This window comes from Pavona decussata, unplaced genomic scaffold (genome assembly GCF_977016875.1).
Source record: "Pavona decussata unplaced genomic scaffold, jaPavDecu1.1 SCAFFOLD_9, whole genome shotgun sequence".
NCBI lineage: Eukaryota > Metazoa > Cnidaria > Anthozoa > Scleractinia > Agariciidae > Pavona > Pavona decussata.
Window position 1 is genome coordinate 3,355,656 of NW_028145432.1, and position 24,089 is coordinate 3,379,744.

General features: G+C 36.8%; 1 protein-coding gene across 1 annotated transcript in view; it reads right to left on the minus strand.

The window, feature by feature from the left end:
- Positions 1–24,089, minus strand: part of LOC146488600 (bifunctional purine biosynthesis protein ATIC-like) — a 24,428-nt gene continuing 339 nt past the window's right edge. The window contains exons 2-18 of the mRNA XM_085118770.1: positions 22,522–22,648; positions 21,476–21,552; positions 20,275–20,341; positions 18,987–19,075; positions 16,923–17,001; positions 16,016–16,088; positions 15,249–15,470; positions 12,240–12,494; positions 11,254–11,343; positions 8,836–8,964; positions 8,368–8,460; positions 7,401–7,474; positions 5,855–5,900; positions 4,095–4,157; positions 3,863–3,922; positions 1,126–1,221; positions 1–390 (exon numbers count right to left, since the gene is read on the minus strand). Coding sequence (XP_084974896.1) covers positions 271–390; positions 1,126–1,221; positions 3,863–3,922; positions 4,095–4,157; positions 5,855–5,900; positions 7,401–7,474; positions 8,368–8,460; positions 8,836–8,964; positions 11,254–11,343; positions 12,240–12,494; positions 15,249–15,470; positions 16,016–16,088; positions 16,923–17,001; positions 18,987–19,075; positions 20,275–20,341; positions 21,476–21,552; positions 22,522–22,648 — 1,760 coding nt within the window. The 3' untranslated portion in view covers positions 1–270. The remainder of the gene's footprint in view (positions 391–1,125; positions 1,222–3,862; positions 3,923–4,094; positions 4,158–5,854; positions 5,901–7,400; positions 7,475–8,367; positions 8,461–8,835; positions 8,965–11,253; positions 11,344–12,239; positions 12,495–15,248; positions 15,471–16,015; positions 16,089–16,922; positions 17,002–18,986; positions 19,076–20,274; positions 20,342–21,475; positions 21,553–22,521; positions 22,649–24,089) is intronic.

The window sequence follows — 24,089 nt, forward strand, 5'->3', positions numbered from 1 at the left end:
TCCTTGTAAGAGTCTAATGTTTATTGTCAAATCTGTAACATTTGACGTTTTGCTTATAACAAGTGCCTTGCTTTGCCTTACACACCAGGGAAACAGTTACAATCCCCTCCTCATCTCCGAGGACAGCTTTAAAGACAGCTAATCACAGCAAAGCTTTACATTAAGTTAAGGGAAATATATTGTAGTAACCTCTGTCTTCTCATCAGAAGTATAAGAACAATGACACATTGTTAAATTCTGTGAAATAACCTATGTTCTAGTTTCATGTCATCAGTGATGAAAAAGTCGAATATTAGTGAAAACCATAGTCATGCCATGGTCATCAGCTGCCTTGATGCAAACATCATCTGCCACAGATCCTGCAGGACTGGCAATGAATTGCACACCACTCTACAGAAGGGACAAAAAAATAAGTAGTAAAGTTCTAAGCTGAAGTAGAAGTTTTACATTTTTGTTTGCTTTGCTGCGGTAAAGTTATAATAAATATAATGGTGAGTTTGATGGTGGAGAGCCCCTCCCCCTAGACAATGCTGAAAAATTATGATTGGCAATAGAAACATGAGAAGTCAAGGTATTGTGTAATTGGCCTAACACTTCTTGAAAGGACTGCACTCCTTCAAGAAAGGACACATCCTGTGTCTAGTAAACAAAGCTAACTCATCCAAAAGGGCAACATTTGTTCCTACCGCCCCCACAGTTGGATGTGGGGCATGGGAGGGTAGTATTTTAATCACATATTATGGCCAGTGAAAGACCCTCTAAAATATAAATCAAGACAGTGCTCAGAAGGGAAAAATGTCAATCACACCTCGACTAGCCTGCTCCACAGATGGATCAAACGCCAGTAAATACAGTGTGTAAATTACCGGTAGTGCCCAAATCCCCAACGAAGGAAATGAATACTGGAAGTCTCTTTCAAAATCACCTTCAATCTAATTGGCTATAACCAGACCAATCAACAATGACCTTGTGCAAAGGCCAATTGCAGGGTGCACTCCGATCCTGGTATTCTGTTGGGGGTCTAGAACAAGGATTTGGGTGCTAATTTCGCAGACGGTATTTACCGGTGGTTGATTCCATCTGCGGTGCAGGCTAATCTCAACAGGTAGGAAATAGTAAACATACCAGATGGGCTCGGTCGATGTTGTCCCGAAATGGAAAGAAGGCATCTGAGCTGAGGGAAACACCTTTTAGGGTTGCAATCCATTCTCTTCTGTCATCCTAGAGGAAAATTCAAAGCAATAGTTATGATTCCACATTCATGACAATCAATTGACAAAAGTATCGACCCTATCCAGCAATCAGGTATTAGGTTTTAGAGAAAAACAAAACATTTACTTTAGGAGTGACACTGAGGGTCCAAAATTAAAAAAAAAAAAAACAAGAAGCTGTTTCCAGCTTATACTTGGGCCATATTTGACTGTGTGGTGCCCTGGGGAGCAGGGTTGGCGCAGTGGTTGAGCACTCGCCTTCCACCAATGTGGCCCGGGTTCGATTCCCGGACTTGGTGTCACAAGTGGGCTGAGTTTGTTGGTTCTCTACTCTGCTCCGAGAGGTTTTTCTCCAGGTACTCCGGTTTTCCCCTCTCCTCAAAAACCAACATTTGATTTGTAATTATTTGATTTGTGAATATTAGCTTTCTTGGATTGTAAAGCGCCTTTGATCATTTAGATGTTAAAGGGCGCTATATAAGTATTAAAATTTAATTTTTAATTTTAATTTAAAGCCTACAATCTTTTAACAGTGATAACCTCCAGCATCGCCAATTCCCCCAAATAGATAGCCTGCGAGCAAGCTCTCTTGGGGGTGGATCCTCTTTCCCCCTCCCGCCCCCCACCCCCAAGAGAGCTTGCTCGCAGGCTACCAAATAGATAGATACAGAGATATAGTGAGGCAATAAGTAACCACCAGATAGAATTGCATTTCTTGCAGTCAGAATGAAATACAGGGGAAAACGACATTTGTCATACGAATGCTTTTTATAATCCCCGGGCTTTAATCCTTACGTTTTCACCTTTCGTTTAGAGACAGAAACTATTTGTACGGTCCTAATATGTATGTGACGCCGGGTCAATGACGGATCGTAATTTTCGGTATGATCTAGACCCAGGGGGTACTCCTTTATGGACCTTAACGGTGACGTGCGGCCTGATAGGGTATGGTTTTCAGGGTGTTTTGTCTTGAACGGGGTATCTATTTCATCACTTTCTGTCTTAAACAAGGTATCCCTACATGACCTAATGGCTTAAACAGATTGTGATTGCCAATGCATTAAAATACAGTAAGAAACTAGTGTATTCTTATTTCATGCTAGTCTTAAACAGGGTGTGATTTTGGGTTAAATGTCTTAGAAAGGGCCTGAAAATTTTGAATTCTGCCTTAAACAGGATAGGGAAATCGGAGAATTGTGTCTTAAATTGTGTTTATGTTGGGGTTGTTCATGCCTTGCATGTTTTGTTCATGCCTCGCACGTCTGGCTCGCATATTGTAAACACTCCTCAAGGCCCGAAAACAAAGAACGTGACCGGGAATTTAAAGAATTTGATAACACGACAGAAAACGTAACTCGTACCAGCCGAGTACAAAAAACGAGACCGAGAACAATAACTCGTGGCCCGAAGTCGCGACCCCAAAAAGAAAAAAGAATTTGATAATGCTACCGAAACCTTAACTCGGTCCGCCTAACGGCCCGAGTGATAAACTAAGCCACCTCTTGGTAGGAACCAACAAGAATTTACCAACTGCAATTTATAAGGAAGTTTTTTTCTGCTAGAGTTAGGGGTGGAAAAATAGGATAGAATAAGTAAAAATCAGCATGTAACTGTTGCAGTTATCTCCTGTAAGAGAAACCATTACCAACTCAGCTGCTTGTGAGAGAATAAGTTTCTTTTTCTTGAAGATGAATCAAGATGCTTCTGCTTATTATCACCTTTTTTACTGTAAGCATTTGCAGTCTGCCTTATTTTAAATTTGTCTAAAGAGAGACAAGTTTGATTCAATCCTTGCAAGCCTGTAAACAAGCCCAGGCATGTACAGGAGCTGCTCTAAGATTTAAGATTGTCACTCAGAAGGTAAAAATTGCCTGTGCTGATCGTATGAAGTAAGCTTGTTCACTTCTGAGAAGTTTTATATGAATTTAGTGAGTTGTTGAAACAAGAGAACACCATTCTCTCTCTCTCTCTCTCTCTGACTGAAAAAAGTTAAGCTTGCACTACAAGCCTACAGTGTAAGTGGCCCACAAACCCAAAGCTTAACCCAGTTTCTGCAGCATGAAGCAACGGGGAGTATTGCTATAAGTCCAACACAGTGTTACCCCCAGCAGTATAAATATCGTCAGTGCCTGGGTGAAGAGAAACAAGGTGGAGTAAAGCTCCTTGTCTAAGGAAACTACACAGAAATAAAAAGAGACCAACCTAGCCTCAAACCACCCACCGTCCGATCTTCTGACCATCGAATCAATTGTCCAACCAGCCAACCACAACACCACCATGCCCCTTAGGTTATAGCCTGACCCAAAACCATCAAAATAAAGCCTGTACTCCTTACTCATGCCAATCCCATGCAAGTAAAAATCATCATTATAATCTCAACAATGAGGTATTTTTTCTGGCCTAATAATATTATGGGCAATGAAATTTAAAGTCAAATTCTCTTCGCAAGCTTACGATAACAAATCAATAAATATGATTCTTCAAAAGAAAAGTATTTCCTGCATAACCAAGGGGAAATGTTTGTTGATTAGTATATCTCAATAATATTTACAAATGTGGGAAGATGAGCTATGGAAAAGAAATGTGGCCTTTTTTCCAAAATGAAAAGGAAAGGGCAAAGGAAAAAAAAGTAAATGTGAAGGTGAACATACCTCTGTGAGAAGTTCTGGTGGGCTTTCAAACAGCTCTGCCCAGGATTTTCTGTCTGTATCCTGCAAAGGGTGCAAAGGAAACCAACTTATCAGTTTGCCTCTCCCAATAACCTAGGCCAGATATACACTTGCTAATCTATTGGGTGATGCTGCTGACCTTTTTCAGACAAAGGAAATAGGGTCTGAACAACAGTGGCTCTATACATTACTGCACATTTTGCTCAGTTTTTACCTGTCCAACTGTTCCATTAACATAGACATCAATGGCATTCGACATTTCTGCTCTCTTGACACCCTGCAACATGCAAAGAAATTGAGATTATTTACCTATTTAAACGTTGACAGAAGCTATTGCTTTGATCTAGAAACAACTGCAACATCAAAAACAGCAGCAAGATTTCAGATTTAGGCAACCAAAATCATTCACGTGCATCAAGTTTCATTTGGCAACAACACAACGCAAAGAACAAAATTAGTGCAGTTCTTGGAGGGAAAACTGGATGCCGTGTGTTACGATTTTTAACCTTTTTTTGGCGTGATAGAGAAGAGAATTTGCAAAGGCTTTTGATTTAGGTGGAAAAGAAAAGAAGGAAATTTCTGGGGGGTGGGGCCTAAAGAGAAACCACATTGGTGGGGGGGGGGGGGGTGGGGTATAGATATTTTCTAGAAACACATATTTCAGTAACAGGTCTTGTATGAATCATAGTCTGGATCAGCATTTTTTCCAATTTGCTGAAAAATAAATAAGCCCCCGTGCCTCCATTAAGGGGGTAAACATTGTTTCTGTGCGTGAATAGAACTTCTGGCACATGTATGTGAAATGTCTATGAGGTTGAACAATAAAATGTCATGTAAAAGAGATTATCACTGTTGTTCCAGACAAGAGAAAGGCCATTGACTAGATGGAGACGACCATCTGATCATGACCTGACTGGCATGAAAATCTTAGTTTAAAGAAATACGTCAAAGAAAAATGGGAATAAAGAAATCCTTGATTAAAAAAAAAATGGCTAACACATATTATTAAAAACTGGATCATTGTATAATGCAGCTCGAGCGATTTGATTGGCTTAGCGGCCATGGTATATGAGCCATTATACCATGCCCGAAAAAAAGAGACGATTAAATTGTCTTCTAGTTGTTCTTGTAAAGCGGAATCCGCAAGATCTAGTAATATTTCATGATTGTTTTTAATAAAACAATTATTCCACTTGCGCTCGTTGGATATGAGATGATTATAGCCAACTCGGCACTACGCACCTCGTCGGCTATCTATCATCTCATATCCAACACGCGCTCGTGGAATAATTGTTAAATATACTGTACATTAAATAAGCTTTAGTTCTAACTATTTTTCTGTCGAATGAAAAGCTTTTGCCCTCTTTAAGGGTGCTTTTGTTTTGCATATTATAAAAGGTGAAGTGTTTCACATAATTTTTTTCGTGTACCAGGGCAAACTGCGTCCAATTACATGTAATTGAATCTGCCTTGTTAGGGTGAATATAAATAAGTTAAATCACGCTCTACTATAATTACAATCATGACAGTGCCAGTTTCTGAACTGAATGCTCAAGTTCTTGTCATTTTATTCTGCTGTTGCAGAGGCTGAAATTACATGGGCCATGGACTGAAGTCTGTAAAGTGGCAGCTCAATATGAGTTGTGAAACACTGTTTGCTCCTGGGGACTCTGGCCCTGGACCCCCAGCAGGGTGCTGTCCCTGTACCCCACTGACTCCCCACTGAGGGCTTATACGCAGCCCCAAGACCCCTCGCCTGTTGGGTGAAAGGAGGGGGACTCCAGTCCATTAAAATATGACCCCCTCATTTACTTCATGACCCCTTTTCTCTAAAACTTATCTGGAATGCTGATTGTGATTATTTTTTTGGGAGAGAAATGTATATTAACAATTTCTACCAGCTCTTTCAGGTAAACCTTTTTATTCATAGAAAGTAGTCAATATTCTAATTTGCAAATTTCATTTCAACTTCACCTTCTTGAAAACCATACCCAGTACTCTAGGATGCTGACGAAGCCACCTAGTCAAAAAAGACAATTTACATATATTATATTAACACTTGTTTGTATCACTGCTAAAGTATAGAAAGCTAACAAAAATTTTGCCAAATCACCCATCCAAGTTGCAGCCATTTCAGCAACTATGGTGACTGAAAACAATATCAAAAGTAGCCTAACAACTAAGCATAAAAAGTCCCTTGCCAAATGTCCATTTGTTAAGTATGAATTAGCAAAACCAAACATGATTGATTTCCTTTGTTATGTTTGAACAAATAAAGGGGTGTGTGGAAAAAGACCCTAAGTGACTTTTGATGTAAGGTCAAATTCTCCTTTTGTTTCACAAGTGAATACAAGACAGTTAGCAAGGCGAATGTAGCAATTTATCAGAAGTCACTTGTTGGTTGTTTCCAGGCATCCCTTCAAATACAGAAGAATGAGCCAAGCATAATATTGGGAGCACTTTTGTTTTAAGGTTATTTCTCGGCTTTGCAGTGCACAACTTTACTATATGCATAATGGCAAAATCAAAATATTACTAAATAAAATATTACTCAATCTTACTTGCATCTAACAACAAAATTCTTGATATTCTGCATTTTGCGCAGAAACTGAGGTGCTTTTCATAAAACATGTCTCAGTCCCTTTGAGAAAAACCAGTTTTGAAGCTTGATTTACCACTTTGTAAAATATCTGCCATAATTTTTCTAACCGTTTTTCTTAACTGTAATAATTATTTTGATATAATTATAATATTATTGTTTATTGCCACTATTATCATTATTGTTATTTATATATTTATTTATTTATTTATTCTTGTTGTTGGTGATTTTTTTTAGCTCCAAATAGCTGTGTTTAGCTATTTCTTGTTACGTCTTGCTTCTTGTTGACTGTGATGTTTTTTAAAATTAGTGTAAATGGCATAAGCTCTCACAATGAGCACTTTTTTTGCTCTTAGAGTAAAAACATTGTTTAATAAAAAAAAAAAAAATGACATTTTGGCGTACCTACAAAGGTAACAGATTAGATGATTTTGTGAATTTCTCAGTCGTACTGGTCAGGAATAAAAGACAAACTTTTTCAGTCAGTGACACAGGCATACTCAGAAAAAGAAAATCGGAGTTCTCCCAACAGGAGTTGAACCTATGACCTTCAGATTACTAGTTCAGATGCTCTACCACTGTGCTACATAATAATTATTATTATTATTATTATATTTTTTGTGGAAAAGGTGTGGTGTAGTGGTTAGCATACTGGACTTTGAATCACTGACAGACTTTTGGTCGGAACACAGCGGTTTGAGGATGGGTTGGTCTCTGAGTTGTTGTTGTGGTTTCCTTGGACAAGAAACCTAATTCCACATTGTATCTCTTTAGTACACAGATGTATAAATGGGTACCGACGATAACATACGGTTGAAGGTTAACCTGTGATGGATAAGCATTATGCTCCTAGTTACTTCATGCTACAGAAACCGGGTTAAGCTCAGGCCATGTGTACTTTTACTTTATTTATTCCCTTACCAGTTGTTTGCTTTATCTCCTGCCAGTCTGGTACAGTGGATCCGAGATTGCTGTCCAGCGCCAATGCCGATTACCTAATATTCAATAATAACAAAATAATATTGTTATGATCGTGATTATCATAATATTGAAAGGCTTGAAGTGTTGCTTGTTGGTTCAGATATAACAAAAGAAATCACTCCCATATGCTTCACTCCACTTTATTCAGTTTTCAGGAAAAAAAAAAAAAGACAATTCTTGGAATTCAAACTGTCTGCCAAAAAAATAGATAGTAAGAACTGTTTCTGGCATGATAACCAAATTAGAGCTAATTCAGACCAAAAATTAATGTCCTGCATGCTCAGGCAAGATATTTTTCTTAAACTGCAAAGCAGCATCTTTAAAACTAAAAACTTTGGGTACATTAACACTTAAATAACTTGAAAAAACTAAAGACACATCAGAAACCACATTACACTTTATGCTACTGTGGGATTTACAAAATAGTCCAAATGTTTTTACTTTTTTAGCTCACATGGATCACATTTTGAGAAGCTTGTTGCTTTCTGCCATGTTTGTTTTGTGAGGTCAGAGGACACTTCATTTTACAGAATGTAAATTTCATGTTTCATTGCCTGGCTGGGTACTCCCTTAAATAAGCTATAAAGGTATGTGCTCCCTCAAGGGGTACAGTGTTTTAGCCCTTTTAGTCTGAAAATGTGTGTACCATCTTAGTCTGAAAGTCTGAAAATGGATATGAATTCTACAGACCAGGAGTAAAAATGAGTTCTAATGGCGGGGTTTTTTAAAGACCAGGTTTGAAGATGGGTACTAGCTATTGAAAGATAACATACTGTATTTTGGTCTGAATAATATTGAGAGTGATGTCAATTGATCTCTTGATGGTAAGGAACAACTAAAAAAATTCCTGTGTACATATAATCTATAGTCAGCTATTATTATTAACTTTTACTGTAATTAATTTTACCTGCCCATCCTTGGCATAACAAACGGAATTGGACTGAGTGTACTTCAAAGCAATACTGGCCACTATCAAGTCACGCAAGGCACTCTCTGGTAACTAAAAAGAAAATGTATTACATTACTGGTAGTTTTCAACAAAAGAAGGCTATACTGTGAGACATTTGATACCCACCAAAAGTCTCCTTGGGCAGTCCATAAAATGGACTTCTCCCTGTACACTAACTCTGTTGACCTGATAAATCAAGTAAAAACCCATTCCATTCTATTTTTGTTACTTCACTTCCATTTTGATGGGCTAAAGAAAGGATGCAATTTAGAGCAAAAAATGGTGCAATTTGGGAATAAATTGCACTGTTGAGAGCCAATCAGATTGCAAGGATCACCAGTGATTTCAAAACGGGTGTAATAAATAAGGAAACAATTACATGATCAATATTCTAGAAAACTTGAACTGGAACAACTGGTTACTTACAACTTGACTCTTGCTGGCTATATTGGTGAAGACACTCTTATCAATTCTGGCATTGTTTCTCAGTTGCTCAAGTTTAAGACCAAACAGTGCTCTGCTCTCTAACTCTGGTGGTTCATAAGCAGGATCCATCTAAAGAAACAGAGATATCCATTATTTACATAATGTGACCCATGAGGTATTTACATGTAATTATCAACAATTGTTATTAATTAAATAACAGTTTTATTGTTTATAAGAGTGATCTAGTCCCGGGATGAGTTTCATCTTGGTGTCTGGTCATTTGCCTCTCACATGTATAAGTGTTTACATGATTCTAGGGTGAAGTGTATTTGCTTGGAATTATAATCAACTGCCATTTGACATTGGGAAGACTGGACTACCTTAAATTTTGCTGTAGATGTTTGAAACCATTTATTTTATTAAACAATTATAATTATTCTGAGAGTAGTGTGTACTTTGTCTATTTGGTATGGACTGCCTAATGCTGCTATTAACTTATGACTCTTTTAAATTAATTTATTAGTTCTCTTTTGCATTATTTGTTGTTTTAATCATTATTAAGGATTAAGTATCAACCGATGTTGTATGTACATGTATTTATTATCATATTAGTGTTATTTTTAGTATTAGTGTTAACATTTATTTTAATTAGTTACTTGTATAACATTTGAGAATTAGTGTTAACATTTATTTTAAGGATCTTGTGTCTTATAGAGAGCCTCGATCGATGGTAACGGTCGATATGTCGGTCGACTCACGGTCGATAATTTGGGATGACTCGGTCGATGTCGTACCGCTATGGTGGTCGTCGTATCGACCAAGGTGGCTGTCGGCTGATATAGATAGCAATACACTGACCCTTTACCGACACTGATCACCGATACTTCGTCGATATTTCACCGCTTACCAGCTGATAGTATCGGCTGATATATCGGTCAATATGCTATCGATATGTTTTTTCGACACTTCGTCCTTATCTCGATCGACATTTGTGTACATAGCGCAGCACTATATCAGTCGTCATATCAGTTGATGGCCAACATAATAACGACCAATAGTCGGTCAATAGTCTGTCGTTATCTCATTATTCTTCCATTATTGCATCATTTTACCATATTAGGTCAAGAGAACACGCAAAATATGCCAGCATATTACACTGTAGTGTCCCCGTTTAACCAGTTTAGAACAAAGCAAATAGGGACGGAAAAGAAAGCAACGGAGAGCAACATTTGACTTTTCAAGCGACGACATTTCAACCAGAACAAATTGTTTAGCTGAACAGAACAAAGAAAAAGAAGTGGACAGCTGAATTCACGGATTGACGAGGACTATCTTTTCCTATCACACTTTGCTTGCCTTTTTCTTTGTTATTCTTGTATATTTTTGACACGGACTTGTACTTTTTTTATACTTTGCCGTTGCAGGCAAAATGCTCGTTCCTTTTTGTGTCAACCGAGTATCGGCCGATGCATCGACCGATTCTTTACCGATACTTGACCGACGGTTCACCGATATATTGCCGACACACTGCTGATGCTATTACGACCGACTGTCGGTTGATCTCTCGCTCGACGGTGATCCAATGATCAGCCGAATTATGTCACCTATATAGTGGCCGATGCTTCACCGACACTCGCCCGCTACTCGACCTACAATCGACCGATACTTGGTGCATGCATCGACCGAGATATCGACCTTCAGTGGACTGTGAGTCGACCGACATGTTCACTGTTACCATCGATCGAGGCCCCCTATAAAACACAAGATCCTCTTTTAATTAGTTATTTGTATAACATTTGCGTGTTAGTGTTAACATTTATTTTAAGTAGTTATTTGTATTCCATTTTCCTTTTTTTTTCTAAGGACCTTTCCGCAAAGCCCTTCGGTGGCATAGATATCCTCAATAAGACTGAGTCCTAGGCACCATCCCATTGTGAAACATGATTTAAAAAAATCCATGTAAACGGTCTCCCTGGGATAAAACATCTGAGTGTAAACATAGTTTGATTCCCAATAATTCAATTATATGAAAGAGTAAGCAATGGTTTAGCCCAAGGAATTGCAAAACAATTCCTAAACCTGTTCCAAATTTGTGTTTAAGACACTGTTATCTTTCATTCACGGTATACAGTTATTGTAGTATCCTTTTCACAAAATTCATTGCGGCTGGCATGAAGTTCCCTTTGGGTGAGGTGAACATCATCTGGGGTTAAAGCACTGAATGCAAATGGAAGATTTTTCATACCTGGATGACTGACTGTGCTGTCATGTAATTGGACCCTCACTATCATAACTTATAGTAATAATTAAAATTTAAGATAAAACATGTTATTCAATGCAAGAATACAATATTATTGTTATCTAATTTATACATCAAGATTATGTACTATTGCCATTATGCATAATAATGCTCCATACCTCAAGTACACAATATTTTCCTCCTTTTTTCTTTTTTAGAACTTCTAATGCATCTGGAGAATAACCAGGAGCAATGATGCCATCTGAAACCTACAGGAGTGGCCAGTAAATTCAGTTTCTGTAACCTGGTCTTAAACCAAGTTATTTTGTAACACAGCATAACTATGGAGATCAATGCAGTTGAATGGCCCATAAGTGAACACCTGTGCCAGGAACATTGCAAGAAGATCTGCCCTCTATTAATTTAACCTTGTCCATATAGTCTTCAGATAATCAAAATGTATTCATATACTGCACAGAAACTGAATTGCACAACTTGTTTTGCTCACTATAAGCAATAAGACCTTGGGTCAGATCAATCAACAAATGAACCTGGTTCTCTGCAAAAGAGGTGTTATATACCACCTTTTACAGCCAAAAAGTCAGAAATACTCCAAATTTACCCATGTACTGTGGATTCTATGCGTTAAATGTGGATCCATATTTATTTAATGCTTCTTGCCTAAAGGCTGAATTTTTGAGGATATGATCACATGAATCTGCCACTAAAGCAGAGGCAACATTCCTAGTAAATTAGCCTTGGTACCAAAAATTTAATACGGTGTACCTTCTACGGTTTAGTGCAGAAAATCCACAGTGCAGGCTAAAAATGGCCTTGTTTGGAGTATTTTAATTTCTAACTTTTTGGCCAAAAAGCTATACACATGTACGCCTCTTTTGCAGAGAACCCCTCAAATGGTATTTGATTGGACTTGCCTTCTGCCAAATAGTATTTATCAGCAAACTGTAAATATTGAGTTACAACTGTTTGTTATTACTTGCTTAGGTCTGTCAATAAGAGCTGGTTGACAGCTGCAACAAGCTAACTCACCTAAGGTTGCAGTCTATTTTATTTGAAATGGATAATAATAATATTCTAAGAAGTACAAGTACAATCAGTTGCTTACTGCTCTAAAATCTCATAATCATGAACAATATCAGCTCACCTCTCTTGAAATAATCTTAGCTGTAGGCAGATCACAGATTTCAGACAGAGCAACCCAGTCGCCAAATGACGACATCCTGTCTGCTCCTCGAGCTCTGGCATAAGCTGTTGCCAGTGGTGTCAAGCTGTCAATCATATCATCAACCATGCACAGTTTGGCTTGTTCAGGAGTCAGTGGTACACCAACAGCTGCTCCGGCTGGACTAACATGCTTAAAGGAGGCTGCTGCTGGCATATTAAGCGACTGTTTTAACTCCTAAATTGTGCAGAGTAAGAACACATTATTTCTTTAATTGTGCATTGTACATTAAAGGAATTGTCTCCACAATTTAGCCAGGTGCTAAACTTGATGAAGGGCAGTCCAGGTGGAGTTGACCCTCCTTTACCAGTTTTCAAATTACATATCACAAAACAATCCAAATTATTTAACATTCTGTAAAAACTACTTATCAATAAAGCACAAAAAAAACATGGTGGTAATAATGATTTTGCTATGCATTTGAAACAGTTGACTGAGGTTTAAAAAACTAAAGGTTCGCCTTAATGTTAAAAAAAAAATAATAACATAAAGAGAAGTTCTTGCAAAATAAAAACCACAGCTTGGAATGACCTTGTCTTGACAGAACTGTGACAGTTTAAATGTGCAGTGAATGAAATCACCAGAAAAGATGAAGCTTTTAAATTATGTTAGATAAGCAGTGTGGTGGACATGTATTTTTTTGTACTTACTTTAGAATAACTACACCGTGTTAAATTACACCTTAATGTGAGTGTCGTTTCTATAGGTCAAAATATCACTGTTAGATTGCTGACCAGTTAGTCACTCAAATTCTGTATGTCAACCTTAAAGGGGCAGTGACAACAACTTTTAATGTGCCTTTGAATAGTGAAAGTTTTTTTTTGCATATTTAACAGAAAAGTTAAAGTGATGTTTTAGTATTGTTAATCACTCAAAATATCACTGTTAGATTGCTGACCAGTTAGTCACTCAAACTCTGTATGTCAACCTTAAAGGGGCAGTGACAACAATTTTTAATGTGCCTTTGAATAGTGAATTTTTTTTTTGCATTAACAGAAAAGTTAAAGTGATGTTTTAGTATTGTTAATTATCACTCTTGACTATGAGTATGCATAATCTTAGTATTTGTTATCTTTTGCTGTGGATGGCTTGGATGGAAATGGATTACAACTAAATGTATTTTGGAGAAATTGCTAAAAGCTGATAAATACTGTAGATTGTTCTTCATTGTAGAAATCAGTTAATATTTTCCTCCTGATGCTCTACAAACAATTTCATGTTTGAGAAAAGGTTATGTTAAATATTTGAGTAGCTTTGTTTAAAATGCAATGAAATCTTTGTGACAGTACTCCTTTAATAAAGGTATCAAAACATGTTACAGCAATTAGCAAACAACAATTTTTCTTAAGTACGTAAATTATGATCATCCGGGTGAGTGTAGTCCTGAGAAGGACTGTTTGTGGTGACTTTAACTGACGTTTCGACAACCTGAGCGGAAGTCATCTTCAGAGTCAAGTGAATTGTGGAACGTCAGTAGGTGGTATATACGTCTCTGGTTGTTAACCTGATTGGTCAACGAAGTCCAGATGTTATTGGTCGTTTGTCAGTAAGCCGTGATGTTATTGGCCAAGAAGACTGTAAAAAGTGATTGGTGCGTTTCGATCCGTCTTTTGTTAGTCAAAAAGTCCGTGGGTCTATTGTTAGTAAAATGTCTATTGTTTGTTTGTTTCGTTGTTGTTGTCAATAAGTTGTTTGTATGGTGCAGGTAGTTGTAGGCAACGGTTGAGTGGCATTTGTTCTAAGTTAGTAAACCAGCTTTCCAGAGTGAGTCGTTGATAGTAATTTGTACAGTAGGTAATGCACTTGGCAGAGTCCCAGTCTATTCTGTGGTTCGTTTGTAAATGGTGCTCAGCAATGTGATTGTTGATATCACCATTTCTAGTTGCTCGTTTGTGTTCAGTCAGTCGTACGTTTAAATTTCTGCCGGTCTCACCAATATAAGTGGCCTGGCAGTCGCAGCATTTGATCTTGTAAACTGTTCCCTGTCTGCGGTTCGGTTCGTCTTTGTCCTTTACCTCCGTCAGTAGTTGTCGTAAAGTGGTTATAGGTTTGTGAGCTACACGGATATTGTAGGGTTGTAGAATCCGTGCGATAGTCTCAGAAGTGCCCCTTACGTAAGGTATAGTTACAGTAGTTTTTACAGTCTTCACGGCCAATAACATCACGGCTTACTGACAAACGACCAATAACATCTGGACTTCGTTGACCAATCAGGTTAACAACCAGAGAAATATATACCACCTACTGACGTTCCACAATTCACTTGACTCTGAAGATGACTTCCGCTCAGGTTGTCGAAACGTCAGTTAAAGTCACCACAAACAGTCCTTCTCAGGACTACACTCACCCGGATGATCATAATTTACGTACTTATGACATGACTCCTGGGTTCAAACCATTTACAAACAATTTTTCTCATCACATGTCATATCTATCACAAATTGTCAACGAATTTATTTGATAACAAACTGCTCTCATCCAACAAAACCAAATGTTTACTCTACAGCACCCCCAATTTTACTGAATTAAAATCTTGATTGACATCTTGATTGTCTGTTAAATAATCCTACTTACAAAATGATCGTAGATCTGCCTTTGTGATCAAAGCAAATAGCAACAGACAATGAAGTCGCACTGTAATAAATTTATTGTGTAATTTCACTTTAATATTGACATTGAAGTAAACAATTATTTGTGGTCAAGAAAGGCATGGTAACTGGTCAAAGGTACACAAAAATCCCCAAATTTTTCACCCTAGGGCAGAGGCATGTGCTTGTTGACGTACGCAACCTTAAATTAAGCGTGCTGGTGGGTTTGCAGCAATGAAAATTGATAGAAGTACAGGCATAAAAAAATTATATAATTATTATAGTTGGAAAGGAAAAAAATTTAAAGTGTATATTTTATAAATTAGGTGATTAATGCACTGACCTTGACAAGCTGCCAAGAATTTAAAGCATCACAGAGGTTGATAAATCCTGGTGATCCATTCAGAACATTGATTGGCAGTTTAGCCTCAGATGTGAAAAGTTGTGCTGGCTTTTGATGGGGATTCATACCATACCGAAGAGGAACATGTGACAATCCTTCACTGTATTTCTTTCTAAAGTAGTCTGAAATGGCCTCATCATAAGCAGCAGTGTGGCTGAATGCCTACAACAAATAAATCAGTTCAAGAGTCCACTGATCATTCTAAAGCAGAAAGTGTGAACCTCACGGCATGCTGCACAAAGCTTATACAAGAGGTAGAATAATGCGCTAGTTTATCTAACTATGGATAAGAACTTGTACATCGGAAAAAATCTACAGAATTCTGAGCATTGCCAATTACTTTCATTTAATTGATCAAGCCAGCACTACATTCCAGCTCAAGATAAAAGAAGCTTTGTACATCCTGTGGGAAAACCCTTCCATCTTCAACTCATCAATTTAAGTTTATCATGTATGCTTTTACTATTATTTGTGTGCATATTTGATCATTAGCATTTACTATTAAATAATTATTATTTTCATATTCATTAGCACTGAAGAAGTCAGACGTTTCTGCATGTCTGTTAAATTGAATATCGTCGCTCATTATCTAAAACTTCTGGGATGTGATTTTCTTACAGCTGGCCAGACCTTTTGGTAATCATTTATTATGTTCCGGGTTGTAACTAAAGTGGATAAAAATCTTACTAAACACAGAAAATACAGACCTTTAATGCAAGCATTTTCCTTGTATCTGGGAAGGTATCATGGTTATCATTAGAGGCTATTTCATCTGCTACCCTAAAAACACAATTAGAATCATGTCAAATGAATGTGCTTTTAACTGAGAAATTAAGACGAACAATCTTTCAACTGAGAGTATAAACCCAATGAACCAGCATGCAGCTAGAAAGCAGTTTACTCCTTTTTTAATCCTCTAATTAATTATTGAAAAACATGTTTCAGTATGGAAAAGACAAAACAACCAGTAGGACATGGCATGATCACTGGCAAAAAAAAGATAGCTCTGACTCAAGCAGTAACTTGATTTTATTGTACTGTCCATGATTAAATCATAACGTCATAACAGTTAAACCTGATGTTTTTTTCGTGTTTTTTCTTGTTGAAAAATCAGCAAGATGGATATACCAAATTGAATGTCTTCACCATTATTGTCTGATTACGAACCTCAAATTTTGTACCATGTCACATGTTTTTGTCTTATGAGAACACATAAAAATTTAATTGGTGGGTTACAATTGAAACATGTACAGCAAAATGTGAACATATATTAAAATAATAACACCTGTCCTACAATATTTTATTGCCTAATTTTGTTACCATCATTTACATGATAATTTTGTAAACAAAGACTATCACTGCATTTATTCAATAACGTACAGTGTAGTATGAGGAAACATGCTTGTTATTCAGGCCTGTGCAGTGGTTGTATCATTTTAGCATTTTCAGGCAGTAGAATTAAATTCAATGCAAGAAATTAATTGTCTGCTGTTGTAAAAATGGGAAGTTTTAATTACAGATGTAACATCAAGGCCATAATCTAGGAAACAAAACTTTCAAACATGTCAATAAGAAAATCAGCACTAACTATCAGATGAGTATTTTCGAACTAACCTGTCATAGTCATCTGGATCACAGATAACAGTGACACGTGCATGATTCTTTGCTGCAGCTCTTAGAAGGGTTACACCACCTGACAAAATTATCAAACATTACTGTTATTACAGTGTACCACAGCCTCATATTTTAGACCCAAAGATTTGCATACCAGATTTTAAAAATCAAAGGCTCCTGTGAGCCAACTCGTGAATGCAGATGACACATAGTAATTGCAATTTAGACGGCTACGGAAACTTTCTCAAAAGCTAAAAGAAATTATCTTTGCCCGATTATGTAACGAAAAATGACCATTCTTGTACTATTAAAATGATTGTCAAATTATTCTGTACAGATTGAATAAGCCGATTATTCTGATGCGCCGATTAAAAAATATCACGTGTTTTTTTTATTCAAAGTTTATAGGAGCACGCCATGTGCAGCTACGTCATGCAAATTCGTGTGATAGTCCGCGGCTACTGGATTTCGCGATCGGGCTAGTGGATTCTAACCATCACTTGCCCGATGGGCAAGTGAAGTTTTTTTGGGAATTAAAATTACAAAATTACTGTAGGGCAAGCCGATCTCACAAAGGGAAATATGTTCAACAAAGTATCGCATTACGATTCATGCCCGACATAAATGCGTGAAATTTTTCCTTTGGAGTTCAGTCCACGCAATCCTCAAGTAAAAATAATGAACTATGACAAGCTCTTGCTAAATAAGAATTATTTATCGACCGCGTCCTTTTGCTTTCCCATAAATTACCAGTTGTAAATTTCGAAAATGAAACATTTTTTCCCTTTCAAACCTCTATGAAAGCTGACAAGATCTTAAAAGTGTCCATTTCACCAGAAATTTGCATAATTTTGTTTACGACGTCAATGATGCGTGACATGGCACGTTCCGCTTTCGCGTGAAAACTGACAAATTAAATTATTTTTAATTAAATTATTTTTAAATTAAATTATTTTTAATTCTTGAAAGAAACCGCACTTCGTAGAAAAAAACGAAAAAATCCTATAACTTTGCTCAGATTCAACGAAAAATCCCCATTCTTACACTAAAATGATTGTCAAATTATTCTCTACAGAATGAATGAGAGAATTCTGACGCGTCGTGAAACAAATTTTCACGTTTTTTTTTTTTTTTTCACTAATTGAGTTTACGACCCCGGACTTTCTGAAAAACTGAAAAAACTTGAAACTTTGCTCAGATTGAACGAAAAATCGCCATTCTTGCACTAAATGATCGTCAAATTATTCTCTACATATTGAATAAGAATTTCCTGATGCGCCATGAACAACAAATGTTCGCGTGTTTTTTTCCACTAATTGAATTTAAAACTCATTCACTGCGCACGCCCGAAAGTTAACGACAAAACCGACTGATCGACTGATCGACTGATCGACCAAGTCGAGAGTCAGCTATCGCTATAACTCGTTCATTGCGCATGCGCGCATTCACGAGTTAAAAACTAGTTCTGTAACTGCATCTAGTACACATGATAAGCTTTGGTTGTGGGAGGGACAGTAATTTTGTCTGATGTGTAAATTATCCTAGTGGGATGTTCCACTGTATTGGATTTGACTGAAAACTGCTGATGGCTACCTTAGTTTGTTATCTGAAGCTCCCCACAGAATCTGAAGGGCAAGCTTCACTTACATGTAGTGGGATTTTCTGTGTAAACCAGATGTGACTGTAGTCTTTGATTGTATGAAGACTTTAATTCTTTGGTTGTGCACATAACAGCAAAGTGAAAGAGTCAAATTTGAACTAAACAAATGGTTCTCTTGTAAGTACTAACTAGTACTACCACTAGCATTAATATTTTAAAAATAAACCTTGCTTGCAAAATTGTAGGGTAACCTGATGAGTTCTGAGTCAGACCAATGTATTAAGTTCAAATGGGGGGCATTACTGCACAGTCAAGTTTCTAGCCTCAACCTCACCCCTACATGTAAATCAATCCTGACAGTAAAGATTCATTGTTTGGTGATTTAAGCAAGATTTTCTACAGTATGTTACAATGTAAAATTATTATAAATGGAAAGCAAAACATAACAGATGAAAGTTAGATACCGATATCAATATCTTCTACAGCATCTTCCACGGTGCACTCTTCTTTTGACACAGTTTTTACAAAAGGATACAGATTGCACACCACAATCCTATAAATAAAAATAAAAAACAAGCTAAAATTTGAATGATTACTTTTAAGTTGTGGATGGATTTGCAAAATCTAAAAGAGGTTATCATTTGCCGAAGACTGATGGATTGTGGGAAGCAGCTTTACAGCGTTAAACTCCGTACATTAAAAGTTTTAGGAAAGGACAATATACACCCGTAAAGGAATTAAAAGAGTGCAATTAGCCTATTCCAGTCAATCAGATAGGGGGAAGCAGCATGAAGAAATTATTGCGATGTGTCTGAATGATAACTTAGTTAAGGAAAAATACACAATGGAAAAGACTGGGGAAAGGGTGAGGCGGGGGGAAGAATGCTTGTGCTCATCCATAACAAAGAGCCATTCTGGTACATGCTCTGATTGGTTAATTTTGACACTGAATGTCTTGACAGTCTCAAGTGTCATTGACACAGATGGCAAGAAACAATATGGTGTTAGCTACAGTGATTCATTGAGTCACAGCAGTTTGATTTGATCTTGACTAAGTAAGTTCTGAGTGAACAAAAAGAATACTTGGAGAACCTTGTACAAAAGAAAAAAATGGGAATGTGATTCATTTACCCACTGAGTACCAGAGAGCTCTAGGAACTCGTTCCAAGGTGTCCGTGCCTTTCAGGTCGAATTGGAATTTGGAATTGTTGGTTTTTGTGAATTTTATCTGATCTATATGAATTTCTTATGATTTTTAAACAACTTTTGTGAAGAACAATTGAGCATTTTTATGTAAATTGCACTGACTATAAACTGATTAATTATTATTAATAATAAAAATGATGTGAATGTGATTTCTCTCACATTTACTGCTATATAATTGAAATGTAAATTTCCCTCTTGAATGTGTTTTAAAACAGCCATTTTGATCAACAACTGAAAACCCCAACTAGTAAAATCTAGGTTCATATTACCTGGCCACTGTCAATGGTCTGAAGTGAGCAGAAACTGAAAGGCTTTATTTGAAAAATGAGCATGTGTTCTCTCACCTTCTCTCTACAGTCGCCTAGTTCTCTTTTACTATTTGCTTGCCTTGTTTTCTCTAAAGTGTATGCAGCTGTCCACTATCTGAATGCCTGGGGCAGGCATAGAATGCAACTGACTAACAGTCAAAGGGTCAATCATAATAAATGGATAATATTTGCTATGATACTAGTAACATCAAAACAAGATACTGTGCACACTACACACCTGATATATTCGTATCCCTGCTTTTGCATATCAGATTGATCATCTTCAGCTAATCTTGCAAGAATACCTACAATGAAGAATAACAAGATATTAAATCCACAATAAGATTCACCCCATTCCATTCCCCAACATAAAGTAATGTTCAACCTGTATGAACAGGACTGAGCAGGATACAATATTTTTAACCACAGCATGGTGTGTGACCTTATTACATTGCATGGTTAGAAAGTTGATAACTTGGCTGTCAAGTCACTGTAGTGGCAAGAAAGTCAAAGGTTTCTCCAGGTTGGAGAAAATGTTTTTCTTGTTGGCTGAGCTTGCGAAAGAGGCAAGAAATGAAGTTCTCACACACTGAATGGGGGGCTTGGTACCAGTCAGGATATCAGATGTCACATTCGGTCATGTGATTCAGTTTTTGTTTTCTTGCCATGCGAAGCAACAGCTTTCCCACCCTCCCAGTCCCAAGCCAGTCTGTCAGTGGGTCTGTTATCTTTGTGGAGTTGTTGAGTTGTCAATAAATGCTGTTGCATTCTTGTGTGGCAAACAAATGGCATTCAGTGTGTGAGAATTGATTCACTCAAACTGAAAAAAACAGTTGACACCCAAAATCAAAACCCATTACTTAAAATTTAGAAAATAATATAAAAATATTATACAAAAAGACTGAGCTCTCATTTCATACTACAGATAAAGACTACATTATCCCTGAGTGTGGAAAAGTAGCCAAAGGGTAGGTGGCAATTTGTCTTTAACAAATAATTTACAACACGAGCCATAATCAGACTATGATTGATGATCATGTCTTGGAAACTGTGAACCTTAATTCAACAAACAAACAAATTAAAACATTTTTTTTTTATAATTTGACAATAGATGAAGGTGTATAAATTTAATGGAGTGTAAGGGTTAATTAGCTGCTGGTCCATCAAATGACAAGAGCAAGTCTGCACATGCACAACAGAGTGTTTTCAAACAGGTTCAACACGAGGCACATCACAAAAGCTTAGTACACTGCAGTTTATTACCTCTCTGCCTCAAAATTATAAATTATTAAACTTCTTCTAATGATTATGCTTCTGCACTGACCTTGCACTTGATTTGTAGAATGCTACAATAAAAAAATTATCTGGTGTATTCATCCCCTAACACAAATTTGGGTTTATCGCATGACACCTCCTAAATCTATCAAGACAGTATTTACCTGCATGCACGGCAGGGTGCAGTGTTTTGACCCTTCCTCCTAACATCTCTGGGGCACCAGTCACGTCTGATACATCTCTAGTACACAAATCATGTTAAGGTGATAAGTTTTTTATCTAACTTTTGTAGATTCTCATCTTACAGCCTCATAATTAAAGGGTTTTGCTCAAAAGGGGATACATTGCTTATTTACACAACTGCACATGTGGCTAAAAAGTCAGAAAAAAGTTCCAGACTAGCCCAGTAGTATGCACTGCAGATTTTGTGTGTCAGATGTGGATCCATTATTATTTTCCTTTTTGCCTAAACCCTGAATTTCAAAGGACTTGATCACATGAAACTGCCGCTTCATTTAAAGCAGATGAAAACTTCCTAGTAAATTAGCCTTGGCACAATAAAATTAATATCTTGTAGGGTTAAGTGTACAAAAACCACAATGCAGATAAAAACTGAGCAAGTTTGGAACTCTTTTCTCGTCTTTTGGCTAATAAATTAAGCAATATACACCTCTTCTGCAGAAAGCTCTTGAATTGAGTTAAAAAAAAAAAAAAGATAAATAGCTGGGTTATTTTTGCACTGCTTTTTATTCCCTGTTCTGATAGCTGGTGCTTACTTCTTGAACGTACATGTATTCAGAGAAACCTATTCAAAAACGTCACTACAACATTAGTTCCTAGTAATAAAATTAGCATTCACTGTAAAAACAGTGACCAATACTAACAAGTGACGTTTATGGTTAAGGAATGTCTCGCTAAACTATTCAGAGGGTGCTTTCTGTATGTTAGAACTTCCTCCAATATTTTTCTTGATCGTTTGTGCCTGCCATTCAAACAGTTGCTAACAAGCCAGCCTAATGTATACCAAAATAACTAACAGATTCCAAGATGTGTTTTACAGTTATAAAGATAGATGCTCTAAGAGGTAAAGATCAATTCCTGATGGATATTTTTAGCACCTCTAAATGTTTTTCTGAAGTACTTTAATGGATGGCTACATATTTCCCATGGAAGGTCACAGTTATCTAAGTCAAACAAAAAACTTTTGTACCTGACAGGAATGCTATTTGAGCGTAGCTTGTTTGCTGTTCCTCCAGATGCAATCAAATTAAAGCCCAGGTCATGAAGCTTTTTGCCAAACTCCACAAGTCCTTTTTTATCAGAGACACTAAGAATTGCTGAAAATGTTGGGGGGAAAGAGACAAAAAAAAGTTAAGATGTTGAATGATAAACATAAGAGACACAGAGAGCAAACTAGTCAATAACAGTCACAGACCAGTAAGCATATAACAAATTTAATTCTGAATACTTTTAACCATTTAACCCCTAATATCAAAGAACAAATTCTCCTATCTTGTCCCCATGACCTCAGGGGTTGAATAAGCATTGATATTACAAGGAGAAATTTGATGCTGATCACTGTTAGGGCTTAAAGGGTTAAGTTCCTCAAAAAGTTTTATTATATTTTTTATTTCTTAATTATATTCTATTTTAGAGATAAAGTAGCTTTGCAAACCAGTATCATAGAGTTGGCTAAGGTTATTTAAAAAACTAAGGTAAATAACAACAAAGATTTTGAATGAAAATATTTATACTGAGTATGCTTGTGTCACCAACTGAACAAAAACAATATTATACATGTACATCTTTCATTTACACACCAGACTTAATTAAAACATAACATCACATTTCTTTCACTTAAATCAAGCCTAAACTTCATGGCCTTCCATAGGTGTGACAACATTTTAAGAGTTTTGGTCTAATGAAATGCATGACAGCATCACTTTTCTTGTTATGGTAACACCAACATCAATCGAAAAAACGTTTTGGAAAGTTCAAGCAAGCTTTCAATTAACTTTTGACTATTCTCTCCAGAAAATAATTGTTTTTCATATTATTTTCTGTCACTGTTCTTTTGATCAACTAAAGATGTCAAATCACTCTGACAGCAAGAGCGTGGTTTCAATTATGTATGAGCAGAATATTATTTGCAGCAAAATGCAGTTGGACAGTATTGCGCTTGGGCAGACCATTATTTCTAGGCAGTTATTTGCAGATCACATGGTTTTCTCACGGCCAATGATATAAAGAAGAAAAAATGCATCAAATGATAATTATTATTGTTGGCAAATGCCTATTAGTCATTTTTCTTAGAAAACGCAAAATCAGCATTTATAGTGCCAGAATAATTGACCTAACTTTAGGAAAGGAATGTTTTAGCTGCATTCTGCTATTGTTGGTCTACAAAACCAACATCTCACTCAACACACGTGCACGTGGACCCTGTTCTGAAGAGGCTGAGGGTCTTCCAGCATCAGGTGCTAAGACACTATCAACACAGTTACGCAAACGTGCATACTTTACACACGGATCTCATAAGTTACTAGCGTGGACTACACAACATAACGGATATAAAAGGAACATAATGGAGAGATTTAGAATAAATTACGTTCACGTACGGCAAACGGCAGACGACCACGTGACCCTACTTAGCCCCTCGTTGTTTTCAGTTTCTCAGTAAAATTCAGTGGTTTTCCGTTAGCATCAAAGGTCAGAATTATTTTACACTATTCTCCTCTATGTACCCATTTTTTCTTTTCAAGAAAACATAGGTTAAAC